Genomic DNA, 22,126 nt, shown 5'->3' with positions numbered 1-22,126 from the left:
GCTCACCAACGTTGTAAATTTAATGAAAATGCACAAGTATACATGTACAAGGCTAAACAATAATTAGTTGCAATTTTAATCAACAGTCTAGGCATATCAACATAGCTGATAGCACTCTCTCTCTTCTTTATATATAAAAAAGAAAATAATCATTGGGTCCTAATTTTATCACATAATGCATAATTCTGCATGAGGAAGAGCACTTATATGGACAGTCAAATGGATAGAGATTTTTTAATAATATGTATTTCAAGTGGAGCTAATAAATATTTTATGGCTGCAAAAAAATGCACCTTCATCACACAAAGTCAGACACCAAATTACTAGCATGACTGTGACTAATTGATGACATTAATAAAACTTAGGCACGAAATACCTTTCATTTTCAATGAATTAATTTGCAATAAAAAGCAACAACCAAGATACTGTATTAGAGGAAAAAAGATAAAGTAACAGGGACATCAGGAAGATAATTGCATTGAAAAAGGAGGCATTTATGAATAGGAAAAAGCTGATGAGAGAAGAATAGGTAAGAGTTCACAGAAAAGGTGTTTGAGGAGTCTAAACTGGAATGAAGCACTTTACAGTGCAGAAATGTGGACATTGAGGAAGAAGGATGAGAAAAGACTGGATGCTTTAGAGTTGTGGAAGAGAATGGACAAGGTGAACTGGATGGAACAACCATATCGATGGCTAAGTTCTAACAACATGTACCTCAAAAATACCGTATTTTCCGGCGTATAAGACGACTTTCTAGCACCTAAAATCTTTTTTAAAAAGTCGGGGTCGTCTTATACGCCGGGAATGTGGCAGCAAGGAGGAGGGGTGGCCGCACTGAACAAACACTTCACACATTTGCAGAACCCTAACCCAGTGCTGAGATCTAATATACCAGGCTTTGTGAACTTCCATGTTAAAAGGAGGCCAAGGGAGAACCAAGCAAGACAATTAAACCAACGGTCGGAGGCACTTCAACACAATCAGCAGAGGACAGTTGTGAATGCAATGCATTAACAGGCGCGTGAGCACGGAATATAAATCAGACAACTGGCTTTAACACTGACATACGAAGCAAAAGGCAGTACACTACCTCCCATTCGAAATATGGGCACCACACCCCGAAACACTACGATGGTGCTTCATTTTCACTTTATAAAATTAAAGACATCACACGGATCACGAGAGCTCCTGACTTGCCAAGACAACGAATTCAAAACGTGGTCACGTGGTAATAACGGCCGTGGGGCCACGTGAGCTCTACGGAAACCCTCCCCTACTTCCCCCTTCCACTCTCACCTCCCCTACACCTTTCAATATTTCTCTCAGATGGCGTTGGTGCAAGCTACCCGGAAGCCCCATAAGAGATCGCACTGGTTGTAATATACCGTATAAATGCCAAACAGTCAAGGCCCCAACATGGCTCCACTAACAAGAAGAAAGAAATATGAAGCCAGTTTCAAACTAAAAGTTGTAAACTTTGCCATGGAACATAATAACTGCGCTGCTGCAAGACATTATGGAGTAACAGAAAAGATGGTTCGTGACTGGAAAGCAAACGAAAAAGCACTGAAGAATATGCCAAGGGGTAAGTGTGCATTAAGAAGAGGCACCCCACATTGGCCAGAACTCGAAAAACATGTAGCAGACATGGTGAATGAGCATCGCCAAAATGGTTATGTTGTAACACGCAATAAAATACGCTTGTTTGCACTTCAGTGGGCAAAATCTAATCCAGATCACAGCAACAGATTTAAGGCCACTGTATCCTGGTGTACTAGATTCTTAGAAAGGCACAATTTGGTACTGAGGCAAAAGACAAAAATTGCACAGAAATTACCTGCAGATCTTGATGCCAAATTAAATAACTTCCATCGATACGTAATAAAACAGCGCAATAAACATGGCTATGCGTTAAATAGTATCGGAAATATGGATGAAACCTCAATGAATTTTGATATGGTTGGAAATAAGACTGTCCATCTAAAAGGTGAAAAAACTATTTTAATTAAAACAACAGGACATGAGAAGTCCAGTTTTACAGTGGTACTAGCTTGCACAGCTGATGGCGCCAAACTGAGACCAATGGTTATTTTTAAAAGAAAAACAATGCCGAAACTCAAGTTCCCTGTTGGTTGTTTTGTACATGTTAATGAAAAAGGCTGGATGGATGAAGAAGGGGTAAAGCTATGGCTTGATAACGTATGGAGCAGGCGACCAGGTGGACTTATTAAAAAACGTAGCCTACTGGTGTGGGATATGTTCAGGGCTCATTTAACTCCCAGCACCAAGGAAAGGCTTGCGAGACTAAATACAGATTCAGCAGTTATTCCTGCAGGATTGACATCATTGGTACAGCCACTGGATGTGTGCCTAAACAAGCCGTTTAAAGATCGCATTCGAGAACAGTGGAATGAGTGGATGGTTAGCGGTGAGAAGTCATTCACAAAAGGAGGAAACATGCGTGCTCCACAGTTGGATGTTTTGTGCAAATTTGTTATAAAAGCCTGGAATGACATTGATGCAAAAACAGTAATCAAGTCTTTCAAAAAGTGTGGCATATCAAATTCGTTAGATGGTATGGAGGATGACTACTTGTGGCAAAATGAAGATGAAGTCGAAGCTGAGACCACACCATCTGATACGGAATTTGATCCATATGATGATTGCCTTACAAATGTAGAACAAGACGTTATTGATGTACTGATGATATCAAATGACGAACAGGAGGATTTTAAAGGTTTTTAAATGGAAACTGCGTTGCTGACTCGCAGTGAATTGCGAGCTCTCTCTATCGTTTGTTAACTTCCTTGTATCAGACTGCTTTAGGAAAAGTTTAATCCACTTGCACTGTTTTAGTTTTATATGTTTTATGAGGAACTGACTTATGTTTATTAGTGACCGTTTTCATGCTATCATGTCATGCCATGATGTCATAAGCATATTAATTAAAAATTTCTATATTGAAATCAAATCTGATGTTTTTTATTTACCGGTAGTGTGCGTTGGAAAAGGGGTAGTCTTATACGGAGAGTACAGCACGAATTATATATTTTAACAAAAAAGTTGGGGGTCGTCTTATACGCCCAGTCGTCTTATACGCCGGAAAATACGGTACCAACTTTTCAGGAGGGCAAAAAACTATTAATTTTTTCTAATTGTGCGCTAAAATTAAAAACAAAAAATTCATAAAACTGAAAAAGAAGCATACACTTGCCAACAAAGAGTTGTTTTTTGCTTGATTCTATTTCTTTATGTGATTACACTTTGTTGAAGATACCTGTGTCAAACCGGCCAAATTTTAAGATACGTGTTGCAAGAACTTTGCCATCGATATGCTGTATATGTTGGGTAAGGAAAGGAACCTTGTACAACAGTAATATAGGAGACAAAAGCTTTGGATGGAGCACGTACCAAGCAAGGAGAGAATGTTAAAATCATTGTTGAAGGGAAGCATTTCAGGTAAGCAAGGGAGTGGAAGGAAGTAAACAGGACTTATAGTTGGAATGGAAGGCTGTAGGCCTAATTTTGCACAGAAGGGGGAAGTCCAATTTGGGAAGGGATTTGTAAAATGCTCCATGTAAACCTAACGTAAATGGTATATTGGTAAGTAGTATATATAGGTAAGTAGTATATATTATGGTAAGCTAGCATAAATAGTAATGGTAAATGGTATAATAATTGCATAACATCACTATACAGGAACTGCAATGCTTCAGTTTTTGCATGCAATAGTGTAATTCTACCTATTTCTGCCATACATTTTTAGAGCCTTTTGGAGCATTTAAATTGAATATTAAATTCTCATCTTAAGATTTTTAGCTCAGAGAAATGGACAATACAGAAAATCATTAGCAAGCATGACCAAGTTTACCTCGCAATTAAAAACCTCACCCAGTACAATTAGAGTTACACACACGAAAAGGAAATTTGAACAAGAACCTTACCCAATTAAAATTTAAGCACATTATAGAGCACACGTTTTACACCATCTTCCATTAAACTTCAAGAGACAATAAGGGTATTTAAGTCAAAGGCATTTACACATCATATAAGGGTAGAACACACATCAAGAGTGATCAAATACAAAAAAATAACAATTACCTTCCCATTACAAAGAACAAGGAACAGTAAATCAAGTTATAAATTTACCCAGATGGTTATTTTACCGACAGTACAAATTAATAAATTGTAATTGAATACATACTAACCCATACCACCATATAAATAAAAAATAATGACAAAATTGAATTCAAAACAGATATTCAAATCAAATACCTTCACCTTAGAGTACAAGGACTGATGTCAAAATAGGGTTTGAAGAATACGACACTACATTCAACAAACAAAATTGAGGTTAAAACCAGAAAAGCATTTATAAGGGCAAATTTGGTTAATTTCTTTGTAAGGTAATTCCATAATACGCTTTGTTTCCTTCAAGCTGCAAGACAAAGTTCTTCCTATTACCTCTTCTGATTCAAACTATGAGCTTTACTTAATCATCCTCAAACCTACACTGGGGCAACTACATCTATCTTCCACCAACATAGCAATAACCCCCTATTTGATCATTTGCCTTATTTTTAGCAGGGCAGTCCCTTACCTTCTTAGAAATGAATTAGAAAGTAGTAAAGGCACTAATGATACGGAAAACACACTTCACAGAAACCAAGATACAACCGATACAACAATGACTATGAAGGGATTATGAATAGATTTACTCTTTCATTGCCAGAGATAATTGGCACTCTCATACATACATAATGACAATGACCCTCAACCACTTTTATTGCTATAGCATTTTTGTTCCCCGATTTATTACAATGCAAAATGTTAGTCATCACAACAAGGTTGCCGCCCTAGGAAATGACTTAATTCCATAATATTATTTGAACATCTATTTATATAAATCATAGGCGAAATGCCTTAAGTACAGAATCTGTAACTTAAATCACCAAGTACATAACTATCCATCCCTCCGAGTAACATGTCCATAGGAACTGTAGTAATTCACTGCGCACAACCTCTCATAACTTTGGAAAGCACGGCATGCTCCTAAATTTATAGATAAATAAAATTACTGATACTTTTATAGCTCACACACTAGCAACCCTTCTTTTTTCACAGCACTTGTCAAGTTGAAATAATAAAGACTGTCAGATATCATCACCTTCTTTCATAAAAAGTATTGCGAATGCCTCATCATTGGCTTTGATCATAAGTAATATATTGATAGGTACTTACTCCGTGAATTATTGGTTTCCAAATATTAGGAGTGCATAATGGAATCTTAAACTGACAAATTAACCAAAAACAGAAACAGGGTTGTTTTCTTAATTGATATCACAGGGAACAACTCAAAGATTTTGTACAACAAATCATGTTTCATTACTTACCAGCATTATCACAAGCATTAGAAATGCTACCAAAAATTACACATTTAAGCATGCAAGACAAAAGTTCCAATTACCAACAATGTAATGGCTTCAAAATAATTCAAATAAAAAAATATGAAATCTTACCCACCTATCTATAACATTGACAACTACATGAATATGTATATCTCTTCAGCACATAGAAAATATTCAACTGTGTATAGCATTAATGCAAACAAAGTAAATAGCCCTCTAAACAAGAAACATAATAGACCCCTCAGATAATTTCATGATTACGTATGCAGGATAAAATTTGTAAATTCCATACACTTTTTATTGGTGCACCCTGAATAATTTTTAAAATCTCCTGTAATTATCAATGGAAATACCCATTATTAATGGTATTTCTCTTAATAATGACAAGAGATTTTAAAACCCAAATGGGGTGCAACAATAAAAAGTACGACAAATTTACAAAGATCATTCAATTTAATTAATACTTTCTGCTCAACGCAAAAGTAACATTCAGGCCAGCTAATTTCTCCACGTACAGGGAGAAATTGGCTGCCCACTTGCGCTAGTATTAGAAGCCTATTACGTGGCCATTTTTATTAATCCTACCTGTTTTCTGGATAGACAAAATTATTACAATCAATGCAACTATTTTTACCCACAGAATCCATCTCATATTATTTTAAGTTCGTAAAACCACATCAATATTTGAAAAATTATTATTGGTTCAAATATGTATCCCCAAAAACCCTAGTCGGCATGACCGAGACTCCTAGTGCAGAAAGTGTTAACCAAGACAAAGTTTCACCTGATAAACTCTAAAATTATAGAAGATATTTAGATTACTACATAGTGTAAGCTACACTTATTTTAACATTTAGGACCTAGACTTATTGGCCCTTCCAAATAAAAAAAGTCAAAATTTTACCTTCAAGTTCTCCTTCCCAATTCTAGCACCTGATGGGATATACCTCCTTGATACAATTGGCGGTGGTATTCTCCCAAAGCCCATTGGGTGAGCTGAACCTAGTGACAACGTACCACTATCACCTCCACCATTCCACGGGCTAGACATGAACGGGTTTTTCGACGGGGAAGAATAAACTGGTATATACTGGGCAGGGATGGGAGTTGGGGAGAGCAATATGGGGGATGGTGAAGGGGGTGATAGACTAGGAGTGGTCATGGTAGCATTTGACCACCAGCTGTCACATATCCTGCCCTCAAGGCTGCGTACAGGCTTAAGCTGCAAGACAAAATAGCCACTGAGGACTCCTAAAAGCAAGGTGCAAGTAAGGAAGCTAATGGCGAATGATACATACATTCCACAGGCTTGGATGAACAGTGGTTCTTGAAAATCTTGGCTGATTACATGAAAACATGGCAATTAAGTTTACAATTTAATGGCAGAAGCAAAATGAAGCTAAAGTGTTTTCATAGCATTAATTTGCAAACATTTTATGAACAAAAATAAGCAAAAGATAAACATAAGAAAGAACTTAATCCAGTATTGAAGACATTTCAACACAATGCATATGTTGGAAGCAAGGTTAATGCGGCAAATTAAATCTACACAATGTGATGTATTTTTAAAATGTATACAAGGAATTGTGATGAGGACATGAATGCATTGTACTACCATATTTTTAAGTGACGAAGGCTAATTAATCCACCCTGCTACCTACTCAAGAGTCTACTCATTGGCATACTGCCACTCTATTGTCTCAATCAAATAGACCGTTGGAGATATACCAAACAAGATTATGTCTATGTTCTGCATGGCATTAGGCTCTTAGCGTTGGAAAATAATATCTTGGCCTTCGTATGAAATACGTCTAATTTATGTAATAAGAAGACCTGAGCCAAGGTCCTATTTATGTAATAGTTATTTTGTTATAAGAGGAAGGCCAATTTCATTTATTCAGATGCTTTTTTTCAGGGTAAATTTTAACCTTATCCTTTATAACTTACAGCATGCTCTTGAATAGTTAGCTTCCATTCAACCTATGCTGAAATTAACACACAAGTATGCAATAGACTCAAGGAAATCCTACACTAATTTCTGAACCTCACCTTAATTAAATCAAAACTTGAAGCACATACCTGGTGGAAGGACTCCATATTAATAATGAAAGAAACTTTGCTTCTTCCACAAGTTTATAAAAATTTATATTTTATGACCGGTTTTGGCTATAACACCATTATCAAATACCAATATCAAATAGGTATTTGATAATGGTGTAATAGCCAAAACCGGTCATAAAATATAAATTTTTATAAACTTGTGGAAGAAACAAAGTGTCTCATTATTAACCTCACCTTAACACCAACATACACATGCCATTAGAAACAAAGAAGGCAATATGACTGTTAAGACTGGAACGTTCGTGAACCACCAACTCATCTTATAAACCTAACATAACATTACCATATTTGAAGAGCTTTCTGCCAAACCTGTGATTACATTTAACAATATGTATTGTGATTTATGAGTTGATGACATTATTTCACCTAAAGACCATGATTACTGAGTACACACTGAAAGTGTTAATGAATATGTTATATCTTTGATCCTTTCAAATATTTTTATACAAAGATATCATTTTATTCTCTAATACAAATGATTTCCAGAATCTAACCCTTGCTCTCTCTTATTCTGTCAAATTGAGATTTTAAGGCAAAGCAAAGGGAAAAATAGATTGAAAGTTTGCACAGAAAATGAATCCAAAGATAGTTGCAGGGATAAGAAACCCTTACTTCATAATTTTCATCATGGATTACACACACCTAGACAAAGCCAAGTTAAGAAAATTAAGACGTATGCAATCTGCATTCACATAGAACCATTTCACTATTAATCCAAGCCTGCCCACAAGCATGCAAGAACACGAAAATACAAAATAATCCCACAAAACACACTACAAAATGAACACAAAGTTAAAGTAACACAATTTTTTCAAATATTACAAGCATTAATGACATATCATTCAGATTGCTCTGTGCACATGAATACGAATAGTGAAGCATGTTTAAAGCAACACATATAACATATACCTGTGAAAAAGGAATAAGCAAGGCATTAAGAATCCATTACCTATCATGGCAACATACATTTGATGAGTATTCCCACCAACTAACAACTACATCCTGTCTTTCTGATTTCATTCCGATAAATAAAAATACATCAACAATGAACATAACTAAACTAAATGCCATTATTTCAATTTATAGGAATATATTATTATAATATATTTATAGGAAAATAGTAATTAATTACTTTCACATGACAATAATGATGGATTCATGCCACAAACATTCAATTACAAATGTGAAGTAAAAAAAAAAGTTTTCTGCTTACGTGAAACTGTCTACGTCAAACTAATGAAAAAAGAATGCAATAATACCAGAACTATTCCAATTACATATCATCTCAACAAAATTTTAAACTGAAGTTTAAAATAATGTATAGCAAATGAGGAATTTATATATAAACATCCAGTTTCAAATAAAGTAAAATGATAGTCTATAGCAAAATAAATCTTAAAACCGACGTAGAATGCGGCCACTGACCTTAGATGTTGGCTTAGATGACACATGTTCATTTAACTATCTCCAAATAGAATTCAAAGAACTGAAAAAATATAAAAAATTAGACAACTTACCATGCGGTTTACAGGCGGAGAAGGGGCGATATCCTCACCAAAAATTGAGCATTTCCTGAAAATTACATCCTGCAAATCACCCATTAAGTCCATGTCCAAGGGTGACATTTGCAGGGGTGGATAGTCCACATTGGAACCAGCTTTGGGAGAGCCTGGGTCTGAAGATGGACTATAGTTCATAGGCCTGAGAAAAAAAGAAAGTAAAATTAAGTTTTCCTATTCCAGACAAATTATAATTAAAATATTTCTCAGGATTCAAGCAGATTAAGAATCTTAGTGACTTAGACCACCAAGAATTAAATGTACCCTACATTATTGCGTTAAAGTACAAATACACATGTAATTTTATTTCGTCAATAAATAAAATAAAAAATAAAATAAAAATAATAAATGAGAGAAAAATCGGCACACATCAGAGACCTAAATAAAACAGGAAAGGATGTTTTTTTTGGCTGATGCAAAGAATGTAACCTTGTAATTGGGAAAAGGAAGCAGTAAACAGAATACATACAGTAGAACCCTAGTTTAACGAGTGCCCATAATCCCTCAGAAATTACTGTCAAAACCGAGCGCTCGTTGTACCCGAAAGTGTTGCATAAATCCAACAAAGTCTTATAATCGTTCGGATTTACAGTATTTCTTTTGGTTATGCTTTATTTAACAAAGTTAAACAGCTTTAGAGTCACTATCAGGCACAATCTCGTTCAGTATTGTAATGGTTCAAGCCCCATTACATTGCATTTCTACTCGGCGCATTTTCTTCCCTACCAGTTTACCCGCTCTTTCCACGACCTTTCCCAAAACCCTGCCCCCAGACCATGGCCCGTGGAGGAAGGCGTGGATGAGTAAGAGGGGATGAATGTGTTTTCGCCGATTTTTGTATGGTTGTGTGTGAGTGTGTGTGTGTGGGAGGAGGGGAGCTCGGGTTTTTCCTGAGTGAATGGCGTGTTACTCCCCCTTTTTTTTGTTCATTGTGCGTTACCCCCACCCCAAGTTGAGGGATAATAAAAGGTGGTGCGCGTAAGAGAAGCGAGAGAATTCTTAAGTGACTGTCGGGCGGAGCCTATGCCCGAAATCAGTGCGACGCACGGCAGGAGGAGACAAGGGGCCCAAACATTATTTCAGAAAGATTGATCCGGAAGAAGAATCCCCCCCTTTCCGAAGGAGCAAAGGACCAGCTGAAGAGGACGCATTACCTCCGTTCCGGATGCAGCTTCCTCCAACAAGGGAGAAAGGAGTGCAGTAAATGGAACGAGAGTTTGTTGGATCCAACCTGGTCCAAACTCGGACAACGATAAATAAGATTGCACCCCCCCCCCCCCCCCCCCAAAGCCCCCTTGTGTCTCCTGCCAAGCCAAGTTAAGACAGTCACGGAACGCACCCGTTACATTAGTGAAAGTGAAATTAATCACCAAGTACAATTAACGTTCGCACCCAAATTTACATTCGTCGGGATGGACTATCATTTACCTCCCCAGTCAAGAAATCATTGAATTTGTATCATATTTACGTGTTCACCACCGAACTTTACTCTGTTGTCATCATTTTCTATATTGATTTTCATCTAGAAACCAAGTTATATTGTTGTTGTTTTTTTTTTATTTATTTATCATTGATGTTTCATAAGTGGCTTTCACCAATTCATATTTCATTAGCGTATAAGAGGGTTCCTTTTGTTTTTGTCATATGCAACCTTATTTGTGTGAATTATATTTTGTTTAACTGAAAATGTTTGAGTAAGTGTTTTGTTCTGATTCCTCCACGGGTCACCCCAAGGAAAATATCCTTCGCCCTTCCTTTCGCCCCGTCCGTTTTCCTTCCCGTAAATGCATGTTGGACGAGTGCATCAGCGCCCGAACGTCACCCATCAGTTTGAATCGGGAACCCCCCACCCGCAATCATCTTCAAAGAAGGGGAATATTTTTCATTTATGTGAATTACGAGAAGTGAGTGGCATAGTTTTGTCCCGTAGGTCCCATGCGGGAGGGATCTTCGCGGATTTGTATATTTCTTTTTATTTTTGTGCGACGTCTCCCCCCGGTTCTATTGTGGTATCTGGGCGAGTCGGGGGTGGGATGCCACAGTATCAACATATTTAAAGAAAGAAATGGGGATTTCAAATTTATAAAATATTTATTCCCCCAGTTTTGGTGATTTTATTCCCCTTCTTGTACTTTTTGATCGCCAAAGAAACCTGTAAAAACAATGTAACAAGTCTGAATCAATATGTTCGGTATGCAGTGGAAGTTTTTGGATAATTTTGTAAATACACAATGCCGACAATATCAGTTTTGTTGAGTTTTAGAATGTTTAACCACTACGTCAGTCAGTTTGGAAAATTGGGTGAAAGGTTCAATGAAATACGGCGTGATTCAGTGGCCGAAGATATTTCTCCCCATTGGAAATGTCGTCAGCTTTCGTCTTTAACATCACACTGTTTATGAGCAGTCCTGAAGACCTTTGTAGACAAAACCACTTGAATAGTGCAGATTCCATTTGCGGATGTTCCCCTTGTCACAAATATTTTTGGCTGCTAGGTGTTCCTAGTTTGGCCACTGCTGCACAAATTTTAATTTTGCTCTTTAACCCTTTCGCGCCGAATTCCGCACCTGTGCGGCGAGGATTTTTTTCCCTCAACTACGAATGCCACACCTGTGCGTCGTGAATTTTCCTACCATAACCAACGTGCGGCACAGGTCTAAAAAAGTGTCCGTGGCGGACACAATAGACCCACGGACGCGGTCGCCCCTTGTGATCCGCCTTAGCGCGAGCCCAGTCCCTTCTTCGGCCGCTCAGGTCGACCCTTTCCTATCCTCTCCACGCGGCCAACTACTGTTATTTGCGGTGTGTTTTCCAAAAAAAATATTTGTTGCTTACTTTTGAAATCCAATGCTAGAAATGAATTCATCTTTTTTTGCTGACCACATGGAAATTTCGATCGAAATTCTAACGTTAATATCAACAGAGTTATAGAACAACTAGTAAATATACTAAATCCGTCTATATAAACGTTAGAACTTCATTTAAAATTTCTGCACGCTCAGAAAAAAATACGAAATTCATTTTGAATTTAAAAAAATCGATACGAACAACAAGTATTGGCATATATTCTGCGTTAATATTTTAGCTAGTTGACCGCGGACTCGTGCAAGGAAGGGGCTTTTAATCCCTCTAGGGTCTGGGACAAAGGCCGAGGAAAAGGATCGGCGCCCCACCGAGTTGGGTCCAAAAATGTTTCGGGAGGGACCCACTGCCTTTAGTCGACGCGGAAAGGCTTCGTACAGAGGAGTAAAGAAAACTTTCAAGGGACTCGTATTGAGGAAGAATTTACCTCAACGGAGGTCCGGCGCGAAAGGGTTAATACTGAGAACAGCGTAAATGACGAGATGCCAAACTGCCTCTCGATATCAGTCTTTAAGTCCAGCTACTTTTGCACTCGTCTATAATTTTAATTTTGGTATTTAGGCCCAAATATTAATGTTTCCCAGACATAATGCACACACGCAAACCACCTGACAATCAATCGCTCTCTTCTGCTGAATGCTGAGACCCCATCAGCCCTCTGCCTTGGATCATGGTCAAAGGATCTGTTGCATTGAGTTCACCCCTCTTTATAGTCCGGCTGTCAAGAATTGTCTGATGACTGCCAGAAGGGTATAGTTCGGAGTAGGGGGTAAGGTTGCCAGGTAAGAAAGGGAAATGCGCACGTTACATATAAACTAAATGCTTCTGTGAAGATAGAAGCCGGAAGGGACGATGAACTTGAAGGACCCAAAGAAAAAAATTCCTTGATTTGGTGATTAGAAGAAAGGACTTGTTTTAGTTTTTCAGGATTTTTCCTTTGCTTCATATGCATGTGACAACGTTGCCAGACTACGCGAGGGCATGAGGTGCATTTTGGGGGCAGTGATTGGCTACAATCCGTGCTGGCAGAGGGTTCTCCGCCCCTCCTTTTCGGTTATCATCGGACAACTCTGGCCGGCCAGACTGTAGTCTGAGGGTTTTCTGGAGTGCGATTGCGATGATATTTTACTTCACGTATAAAATCTTCAGTTCCTCTGAAAAAAATAACCCTTGGTGGCTTACATACCTATGATAAAAGCACTGAATCGGAACAGATTAGCGAGGTGTTGTGTGCTGCTTCGCAAAATTCGGAGCGGAATATTACTTTTGATGTAGGAGTCTGCTCATAGGAGCTTTTAATCATTGCCAAAAGATTCAAAGGATCTGGTGAAGGAAATAGCAATTTTAATTTGGCTTGCATAGTACAGCCCTATATAGTCCTTGAGGGTAACCCATACGTAAGTTAAGCCATTCGTTTAAACTAGAGATGGGTCGAATAGCAGATTTCTCGAACTCGAATATCGAATTCGAATATTAAATCATTGCTCGAATATTCGAATACCTCAAATTTCGAATACGTCGAATAGTAAACGATGAATGCGGGAATGTTTGACTTGGTTGCCTATGCAGCAGGAAACACAAGATTTTGGGGAGTAATTTTGATTTCTTTTAAAGGATTCGAACAGGAATTTAGCTGATTAATGGAATATTTAATTTTATGGAAACAATCGGGCATATAGTTGATTCAACTAACATCTCTTTTAAATATTCTAAGGGGACACACCACCTCGCGAAAAATGATTGCATGCCGTCTCGGCATTTACACTGTTACGGTGGATTTCTGTATGATATAATCACTGTCTACCAAACGCCATTTCAGCGGCACGCCCATCTGATACTCGGCTTCATCCAACTTCTTATTTTCAACAAGTAGCTCGCTCTACCCCAACTCCTGCTGTCAAGTGCTAGCGGACAATCTGTGGCGTTTTGCAAAATACACGCACTTATCACCCGGATTTTCTTCAATTCTTTTCTGTCCGTCTTTGGAAGTTCTCACGAGATAAGAAGATGAATTCAAATTGCTATTAGGGAGAAACCAAATATCCTGAGAAAATATCCCTTCGTCTGTGACTGTAACAATAGAGATTTATAGCACAACTCATAAATTGTAACTTGATATATGTTTTCGGAAAAAATACCCCATCAACTTCCAAGAAGCTCTGCTGCTCATATCGAATCTCGCCAGAATGCTAATTCTCCGTCCTATTTTAACATTTATTTCCTCGCGTGAAATGGTTAAATGAAGTCAGAAATGTGTCGCGTTTGGCCTTATTCTTTTTTAAATTACGCACACATTACTAATATTTCAATCCAATAAAGGTGTAATATCAATTGCCGAAAGTCATTGTTAAACACCTTTTGAGCTAATTGGTGATTCATGCAGCAGTTGACCTCCAGAAACTGGGAACTTTGAAGCAGGTAGGCTGACAAAGGTCAGTGGGTGAGAAAAGGGGGGGCGCAAAATACGTTTCTATTGTCCTCGTGTACCTTGATATTTTTTTTGAAGCTAAGGTCTTCGTAATATGATCCCTGCGCGAGCTGTGACCTTTTTTTTATTTCGAAGAAGAGGAAAGCCTCAGAGGGGGGGCTAGAGCTGAATGGAGGGGGATAGCGGATCTTGGGAAATGTGCTAATGTAACTATCCTACGGTACTCATGCAGCAGTTGACTTCCAGAAATGGGGAACTTCGAAGCAGGTAGCCAGAAAAAGGTCAGTGGGTGAGAAAAGGCGGGAGGGCATGAAACAGGTTTTTATTGTTCTCGTGTAACTTGATATTTTTTTCGAAGCTAAGGTCTTCCTAACACGATTCCGAGCTGGGACCTTTTGTTTGATTTCGGAGAAGGGGAAAGGGTCAGAGTGGGTGAGGTGAGTGCTGAATGGAGGGGGATAGAGGATTGTGGGAAATGCCCTAATGTTCCTATCCCACGGCACTGAGGTTCTCCTGGTGGGGGAAACCGGGGATTTTCGGATATTTTCACCCAATCATTTTCGGTTCTCCACGTCAAACTCTTTTCACCGCTCTAATCCGCGAATTTGATGTAGTTCGTCAACTTGCCTATAACGGCGCTGCATGCACTAAACGACTAGAGTTCCTTACAATTTTCCGAGTCAACTACAAACGACAGTGTACGGCGCGAAATTCTAAGTATTCGAGAGCTAACCTTTAGCATAATTATTCGAGACCTCGAATATCGAATACTTTCCAGTATTTGAGGTATTCAAGTATTTGCGGATACTATTCGCACATCTCTAGTTTAAACAAATTTAAGGGATTGCATGGAAGTGCATCACAGTTTGGTGATATGATGTGAAATTTTGAATCATAAAGAATTTTAGAGAATATGAAGAAGATGATGAAGATTCACTGTGATTGGGCGCTATGAAGAGGATTTCTACTATCAGCACAGTAATAGGGTAGTTTCCTTCATCAAAGAAACCGAAAGGCATTGATTGCGATTTGTTACCCACCATTAATGTATTCATAGTATACAAATTATTTCGTTTTAGAAATACCGGTTTAGACGAATGGCAATGGTCCATTTTTATCCTCATTTGAAAAGGGCCAGATTGGCGCCCATGCGATGCCACTCCACGTGACGTCACAGGGACCTAGTTTCTATAGGAGAAGATAGGAGTTATACATCGTCTGAGATTACCAATACATGCATGAGGCGCAGAGCTCAGGGAAACATGTCTTAATAATCACCTATTAAAACTGGCTAAGGTCGGAAAGTTTTCTTCGTTTGATAAGGTATTAATAAACCTTTTTTAAGCCAAGCGCTACCAGCCAGCAAGGTACTCAGCTACCCGCTAGCTTCCTGCATCCTATCAGCGCTCAGAGCCTCGATCAAGGTCACCTCACAAGGCGGGAGGGGGAACCAGAAATACGTCACACGGAGAGATTTCCTTACCCGTTGCATTTTCGCGTGCTTGAAAATTTTCACTTTTCATTTAATCGCAAAAAATAGATATCGTCATTTAAAAATCTAAAAGCGTGAAATACGTACTCCAGGAGTAATAATCTTCCGATATAGGCAATATAAAAATAATAGGAAACCACCCTATTCTGCTTTGGCTATTTTTTTACAGTTGACTACTCGGCAGTGCTGAGTCCTTGATCGCTAACCTAAGGTTTATTGTTATTTTACCACCTTGGTAATAATTGTTATTTTTCTACATGGCAATAGCAGACGATGTCTTGATCAAACTACACTCCCAAGCATAAATGAAATATTCGATATGCATCGCTGGATATCATGCAACAGTGGGTAACGTTGCTCAAGTCTTCCATAAGTCGAAAGTCAATGTAGGGGCACCGATCTAACTATGACAATATTGCACTTTCTACTTACATAACACAGGAAAATATGGAGGGGGTTTCACTACAATGTAAGTTGCCACGCTCAAGACGTAGCCTACAGCAATGAAGCAAGCCAAAAAGGAAGGGAGGGGGGAACTAACTCCCTCTCCCACTGTCATCTTCCTCCCATTCCCCTCACTAATAACTGAGCCTAACAAAAGAAGAACATAAAATGGGAGCACGCGGTGCGTACTCAAGGCCAAATATCACATAAATGTTTGGACACAACTGGCTTTAAATGTTGTATATCTGACACACATCTTGTATTTTTAGTTTAATACACAGATAATGCAAAACACAATAGTTAATGCTTGCCCAGTGGTGCATCACCCTCGAAAAATATCTGTCATAATACCGAGCGTACACTGTGGAACTTTTTAACCTCGCTAAATCCGAATTATTTTACATGTAAAACATAGGCTACTTGGCGGGACAAAGACTATCACTCGCGATTCTCGTAAAATGCCTTTCTCACTAAACCGGGCTTCTACTGTATTGAGAAACTATTTCAAAGAACTGAGAGCAGTATGCAATACTAAAAGGGACAATGATGGAAATCTTCTGGCTGAAAGTGAAGACAAAGGGAAGAGAAGGTAAAAATGCCTGGAAGAGATACACAAGGGAGGCAACCTCAATACAAAAATAATCAAAGAGAAAAGAGAATTAGAAAAGGATGATATGAGAGCCAGCATCTTAAGATGAGAATTTGAGGTATCAGTAAGAGATCTGTAAATAAATGAGGCCTCAGAGATAGATTTTAACGCGGCAGATCTTGAAATGTAGGAAAGAAGATTTTTACACCACTCTACATAACCATAGACAAAATGTACGCGACAGAGGATATACCAAGTGGCTTTCAGAAAAATATACCTGAGGATGACGCCATTGAATCAAAACCAGTTGTACCAAAAAATAAATATGTGGAATACAACTACATAAGTTTTTCATTTCATTAACGATATGATGATTGCTATTCCAAAAATGAAGAGAGCAGTGACTTGAGAAGATTTTAGGACCATAAGCCTGACAATATATGCATCTAAGATACTGGCAAGAACCATCAACAGGAAAATAGAATGGACAGCAGAGGAGTTTCTAGATGAAGACCAATTCCCAATTAGAAACAACAATGGATCTAGATAAGAAATATTGGCCCTTACACTGCTCATAGGGAAGAGAATGGAGAAGAACAAAGCAACAATCACAGCATTGGTGGACTTAGAGAAGGCCTTTGACAGAAATGATTGAAATTCAATATGTACTTAGTAGTGATGGGTCGATTCCAAAATTTTATCGATTCCGATCCCGATTCTGACATTTTGATTCCAATTCTACCGATACCGATTCCATCGATTCTGATGCCATAGGCTCCAAGAAAAATATCACTTAATTCCAGGCAACAAGAAAACCACTTTAAAAAATATTACTCTGTGAAAGAGTCAGTTGACAAAAGCATCTTTCAAATAATTACTATGTAATTAAAATATAATAGCTAAATTTCAAAACAGAATATACCTGAGTACAGAAATTTTCATAGCTGTAATAAAGATTACATACTACGTATACGAATCTATGTAATATTTTGCCCTTTCAAATTCTCAAGCAGAAAAACCAATTATTCTACATGCTCAGCCAGCAGGTTTTGACGTCTCCATGTTATAGTATTACTGCCTGCAGAAAATTGCCTTTTGCTACACATGTGTGTTATTGGGCATGTACTTTCCCACCAAAATTGCAAGATTTCGGAAACTTTGGAATTTTTATTAAAAATTATATCAACAATTTTTTGGATCTTGAATCTTCATGGAATTCAAGTGGTCGAAGTGAACAACTATAGAACTAAACTTTAGTTTTGTAGAGCCAAAAAAAATGCTATACTTCTCACGTCATTTAATCAACCTTAAAATCTCTTGCTTTAAGTTCAAGAAAGAAACTAAACGCTACAAATGAATATCACATCGGACGGTCGCAGTAATAAAAAAGGCTAAAAGAGCCTTGTGGTGTGAAAACTCCCCCTACCGCCCGACTCACCTCGGCGAAGGTGGAAAGGGAAAAAGGGTATCGGTTGTTGCCTTTCACGGAAATAGTTCTTTTTTCTCTCTCTTAAGCATGCTGACTTAATTTCTTCACTTTACTTCAATACCCGAGGCATATTTCTTATGCGTGGGATGGTTCCAAAAAATATCCAATCCTTAGTATTTTCACTCGAGTAATGCGCTAAATGGTCAAGTCGATTTATACATAATCCTTTTTAACATCCTCAGTTTAGTGTTTTAAGTCAATGAAGACGATTATCTATGCTTTAAATGACGATTTTCAAGACTAATGTTTTAAAAAACTTGAAAAATCGGCCTGTTACCGAGCCTTAAAGTTCCGCAGCGTGTAGCTCAGCCTTGACGCGCGATTGAAAAATCGCTCTTATTTCCTTCTTCGCAAACTTTTTTTTCAAGATTTCTTATTAGTACTCTTTATAAATCTCTACTTTATATTGTGGTTCAAATTTTCCGAGTTATATTTTTCGTAAACGAAAGATAATGTCTATACTTTATGTCAAATTTCACGTGAAAAACGGGTCGGCCATTTTGCGTTGTAAAACCCGACAGATGAGAGCCAAAATCTTCGAAAGTCATTGAAAGTATAGGCAAAGCACCAGATCAAAGGAATATTGCGTTTTATATTCCATAAAACTCACACCAACGCAAAACCACTTGGATAAATTCAAAGATATTTTGAGGAAAAACGATATCTCGCGTGGCATTGAAAAATTGGTCATGCTTGGGCCTCTGTATCTCACTAAAGGTTCGTATTTATGTGAAATGGCATATAAAGCAATATTTGGTAATGATTTATGATTATTTACGCTGAGTTTCAAGTCTCTATCCCCAAAAATGTCATTTTGGACTTTATTCCAGCTTTTTCCGATTTCAGACTAGTGTGCGCCGGGTAGGAAGACGATCGGCCGCTGCGGCTGGCGTAAAGGTATTCGGCGCCCACGTCGACAACTATAGTGTATTCGGCAAGCTGAAACTACCAGGCCAAGGCATTAGAATGACTTATCGGCTTTAAAAACTGCATTATTACATGAGTTTCATGATAGCGCTTCCTATCGCCAGATTGCTGGACCTACTAGCCTCGAAAGCACTGTAACCTTAACTACTCGACTCGACATTCGTAATGCGACTCGGAACGCTCGAGTCGAGTACCAACTACTCGATCGACTTGAATTTTCGAGTACTCGCACATCCCAAGAAGATATGTGTTTTGTTATTACGATTACGTGGCGCGAAAATTCAAATGACTGTTGGAAACGCGGTCGTTTATTTTGTTGTTTGAAGTACTACTGGAATCGGAATCGATTTTTCGCCTTGGCAAGTACTCGTTTTCGATTCCGGTTCTTGGCCGAGAATCGAGGAATCGAAGAATCGAGGAATCGAACCGACCCATCACTAGTACTTAGTATCCTCAACGAAATTAAAGTGCTCTACAATGACAAATGAAATCTTCACTCTCTATTAAAACAAAAAATCAGCAATAATATCCTAACCTAACAGTGAAGAAGCAAGGATAATGAAAGAAATAAAACTAGGATGTACACTGTTCCCCATAATTTTTATGCTTACATAAAACCATCGATGACAACAAAGAGTAGGGTTCAGGAGTCAATATCCAAAGGAAAAAAGTAGTATGTTGTGACTTGCAGATAACATATTAGCCACAGCCAAGACAGAAAAATACTCAGAATAATATGGAAAGGACATTGGCCAGATATTAGCTGAAAATACATAAATAATAAAAATAATCATGATATCAGTATGCAACAAAGGAGAGATGACCAAGGCCAACATTATATTAGGAAAAAAAAGATAAGGAGTTGAAAGAGTTCTGCTACCAAGAAAGCCAAGTAAACAGTGATGGAGGAAGTAGAAAGAAAAAGTCAGTAGACCATAGTTGGCAAAGCAGCTATTCTACCTAAAGAAGAATGTATGAGGCCTGTCCAGAAAGGAAGAACCGCTCGCTTGTAATTATTATTTATATTTTTTTTTTCAAAACAGTACTCACTTGGTGGATATGCCTTGTACCTACCAACGAGAACACAAACATAGAAGTAACGGAACAATTCATCATATCCTAAATACAAAGCATATTTCTAAATGACAGCAGGGCTTGGTCGCTCACATCAGCAGAAAAGTCTGCACAAAAGAGAGTAGAAGCATCCAAAATTTGATAAAGTAGAAGAATGATTTAGATAACCCAGATGGATCAACCCAGGAAGTAATGAGGAAATCCTCAAAAGAGTGGGATAAAAAACAGCCTTCTAAAAACCCTAAGAATGAACAACAATGATAGTGCAACTTAATCAGCCATATAATGAGGCATAAAGGCCTAATGAAGACAATTATATGAGAAAGACAAAGAAAGGCTCAGAATGAGTCACATACGACAAATTATAAAGGACGTAAAGAGAAGAATTACGTAAATATGTATGATAAGGTTAGATGGTAGGGGAGCTGTGTCAAACCAATCTTTAGATTTTTTACTATGATGATGTTATTTCATGCACATCCATATTTTGTACCCCAAAGTACACTCTGATAGATGAAAATATGTAGGAAAATATTGCATAGTTTAGCATAATTCTAATTCACATTAAGATGGAACTCTGACTGCAAGTGGAACTAAAATTAGCCACTAAAATAGAAGATCGCAGAATATACATTACCCAGAATCAGAAGAGTTTTTCCTCATCAAATCACTGTCCCTTCGGTATGAAGCAGAGGCAGTGATACAAGCCTTGGATGTGGATGCTATGGTTCGTGGACGTCTTGGAGTCCTAGTCGGAGATGATGGAGCTGAGCTTGGCTTAGGAGGACCCACGATCTCCCTCTGACTCCCCACAGCAACTTCACTCTCAAATCTTCCACTATCCAGGTCTCCCATTCCTCCTTCCCCTCGCACAGACTGTATATCTCGAAGCTTTGAACGAATTCCTTTATATGCACTCCGACTTCGTTCCTTTACTTCTTTCCCACGTTCCTTTACCTGATGAAACATGTGTATAAAACTAAATTAAATAGGAGCATTACAAAACATTTTATGCTTAATTTTAATGCATAAAAAAGTAGATTTATCTTAAGTGCAAGAGTCAATGTAAGCCTGTATGCACTTCATACAAATATCATATGATCGAGCTGAACTTTTGTGGACAAATATAAACTTTCCATTAATTCTGTGAAAAAACCTCAAGTATTATCCACATAGGAAAAAAGAGGGTTTCTTTATTTAAATTTTTAATAATAATATAGTGTAGCTTCCTTGAGGTCTCATCACTAATCTGATGCAGCATCATACAACCCAGGATGCAGCCTTGAACCTTCTTCCCATTTGAAGTTATGGCACATACGAGTTCAACAATGACCCAAGGATTTTAGAAGACTCTAATCTTGATGGCAGGGTTTGGCTGGCAATATTTGGTTCAGCTCGTTATGATTGGTTGAGTGAATGTAGAATTGCACGCCGCCAGCGACCTACAGTAATTTTTACTGGTGTGCCCTGGCTTCAATTCCAATGGTATCTACAGTGTGAATTGGTCAATGGTGACTGGAATTGAGTTCCAATGGTCATGATGTACAAAATAAGGATTAAACAGCAATTGTAAATTTTAAGAGATTCGCCATACAATTTTGAGCATACTGCATGTCGCACATTAGACCAGTTGTTAATTTGGGTGGAGCACTGGTTTACCTCAAGTTCCTCTCTGTGTCTAATTTTGTAAGCGCAATCTCCCCTCTGCTTGTCACTATCAACCACCACATTCT

The 22,126-nt window shown here is 38.1% G+C and overlaps 1 protein-coding gene across 5 annotated transcripts in view; it reads right to left on the bottom strand.

Moving 5' to 3' along the window:
• LOC124167299 (DENN domain-containing protein 1A-like) overlaps positions 1-22,126 on the bottom strand; it is a 40,752-nt gene that overhangs the window by 7,002 nt on the left and 11,624 nt on the right. For 3 of the 5 annotated variants that reach the window (XM_046545244.1, XM_046545245.1, XM_046545246.1), the window contains 3 exons: positions 21,031-21,350; positions 9,047-9,230; positions 6,313-6,630 (listed from right to left, as the gene is read on the bottom strand). In XM_046545244.1, the coding sequence (XP_046401200.1) occupies positions 6,313-6,630; positions 9,047-9,230; positions 21,031-21,350 (822 nt within the window). The remainder of the gene's footprint in view (positions 1-6,312; positions 6,631-9,046; positions 9,231-21,030; positions 21,351-22,126) is intronic. The other 2 variants (XM_046545247.1, XM_046545248.1) reach the window with 1 other exon arrangement.

This window comes from Ischnura elegans, chromosome 10, assembly GCF_921293095.1.
Source record: "Ischnura elegans chromosome 10, ioIscEleg1.1, whole genome shotgun sequence".
Lineage (NCBI taxonomy): Eukaryota > Metazoa > Arthropoda > Insecta > Odonata > Coenagrionidae > Ischnura > Ischnura elegans.
The sequence above is the reverse complement of the archived record's forward strand: the minus strand, read 5'-3'. Positions and strand labels throughout refer to the sequence as shown.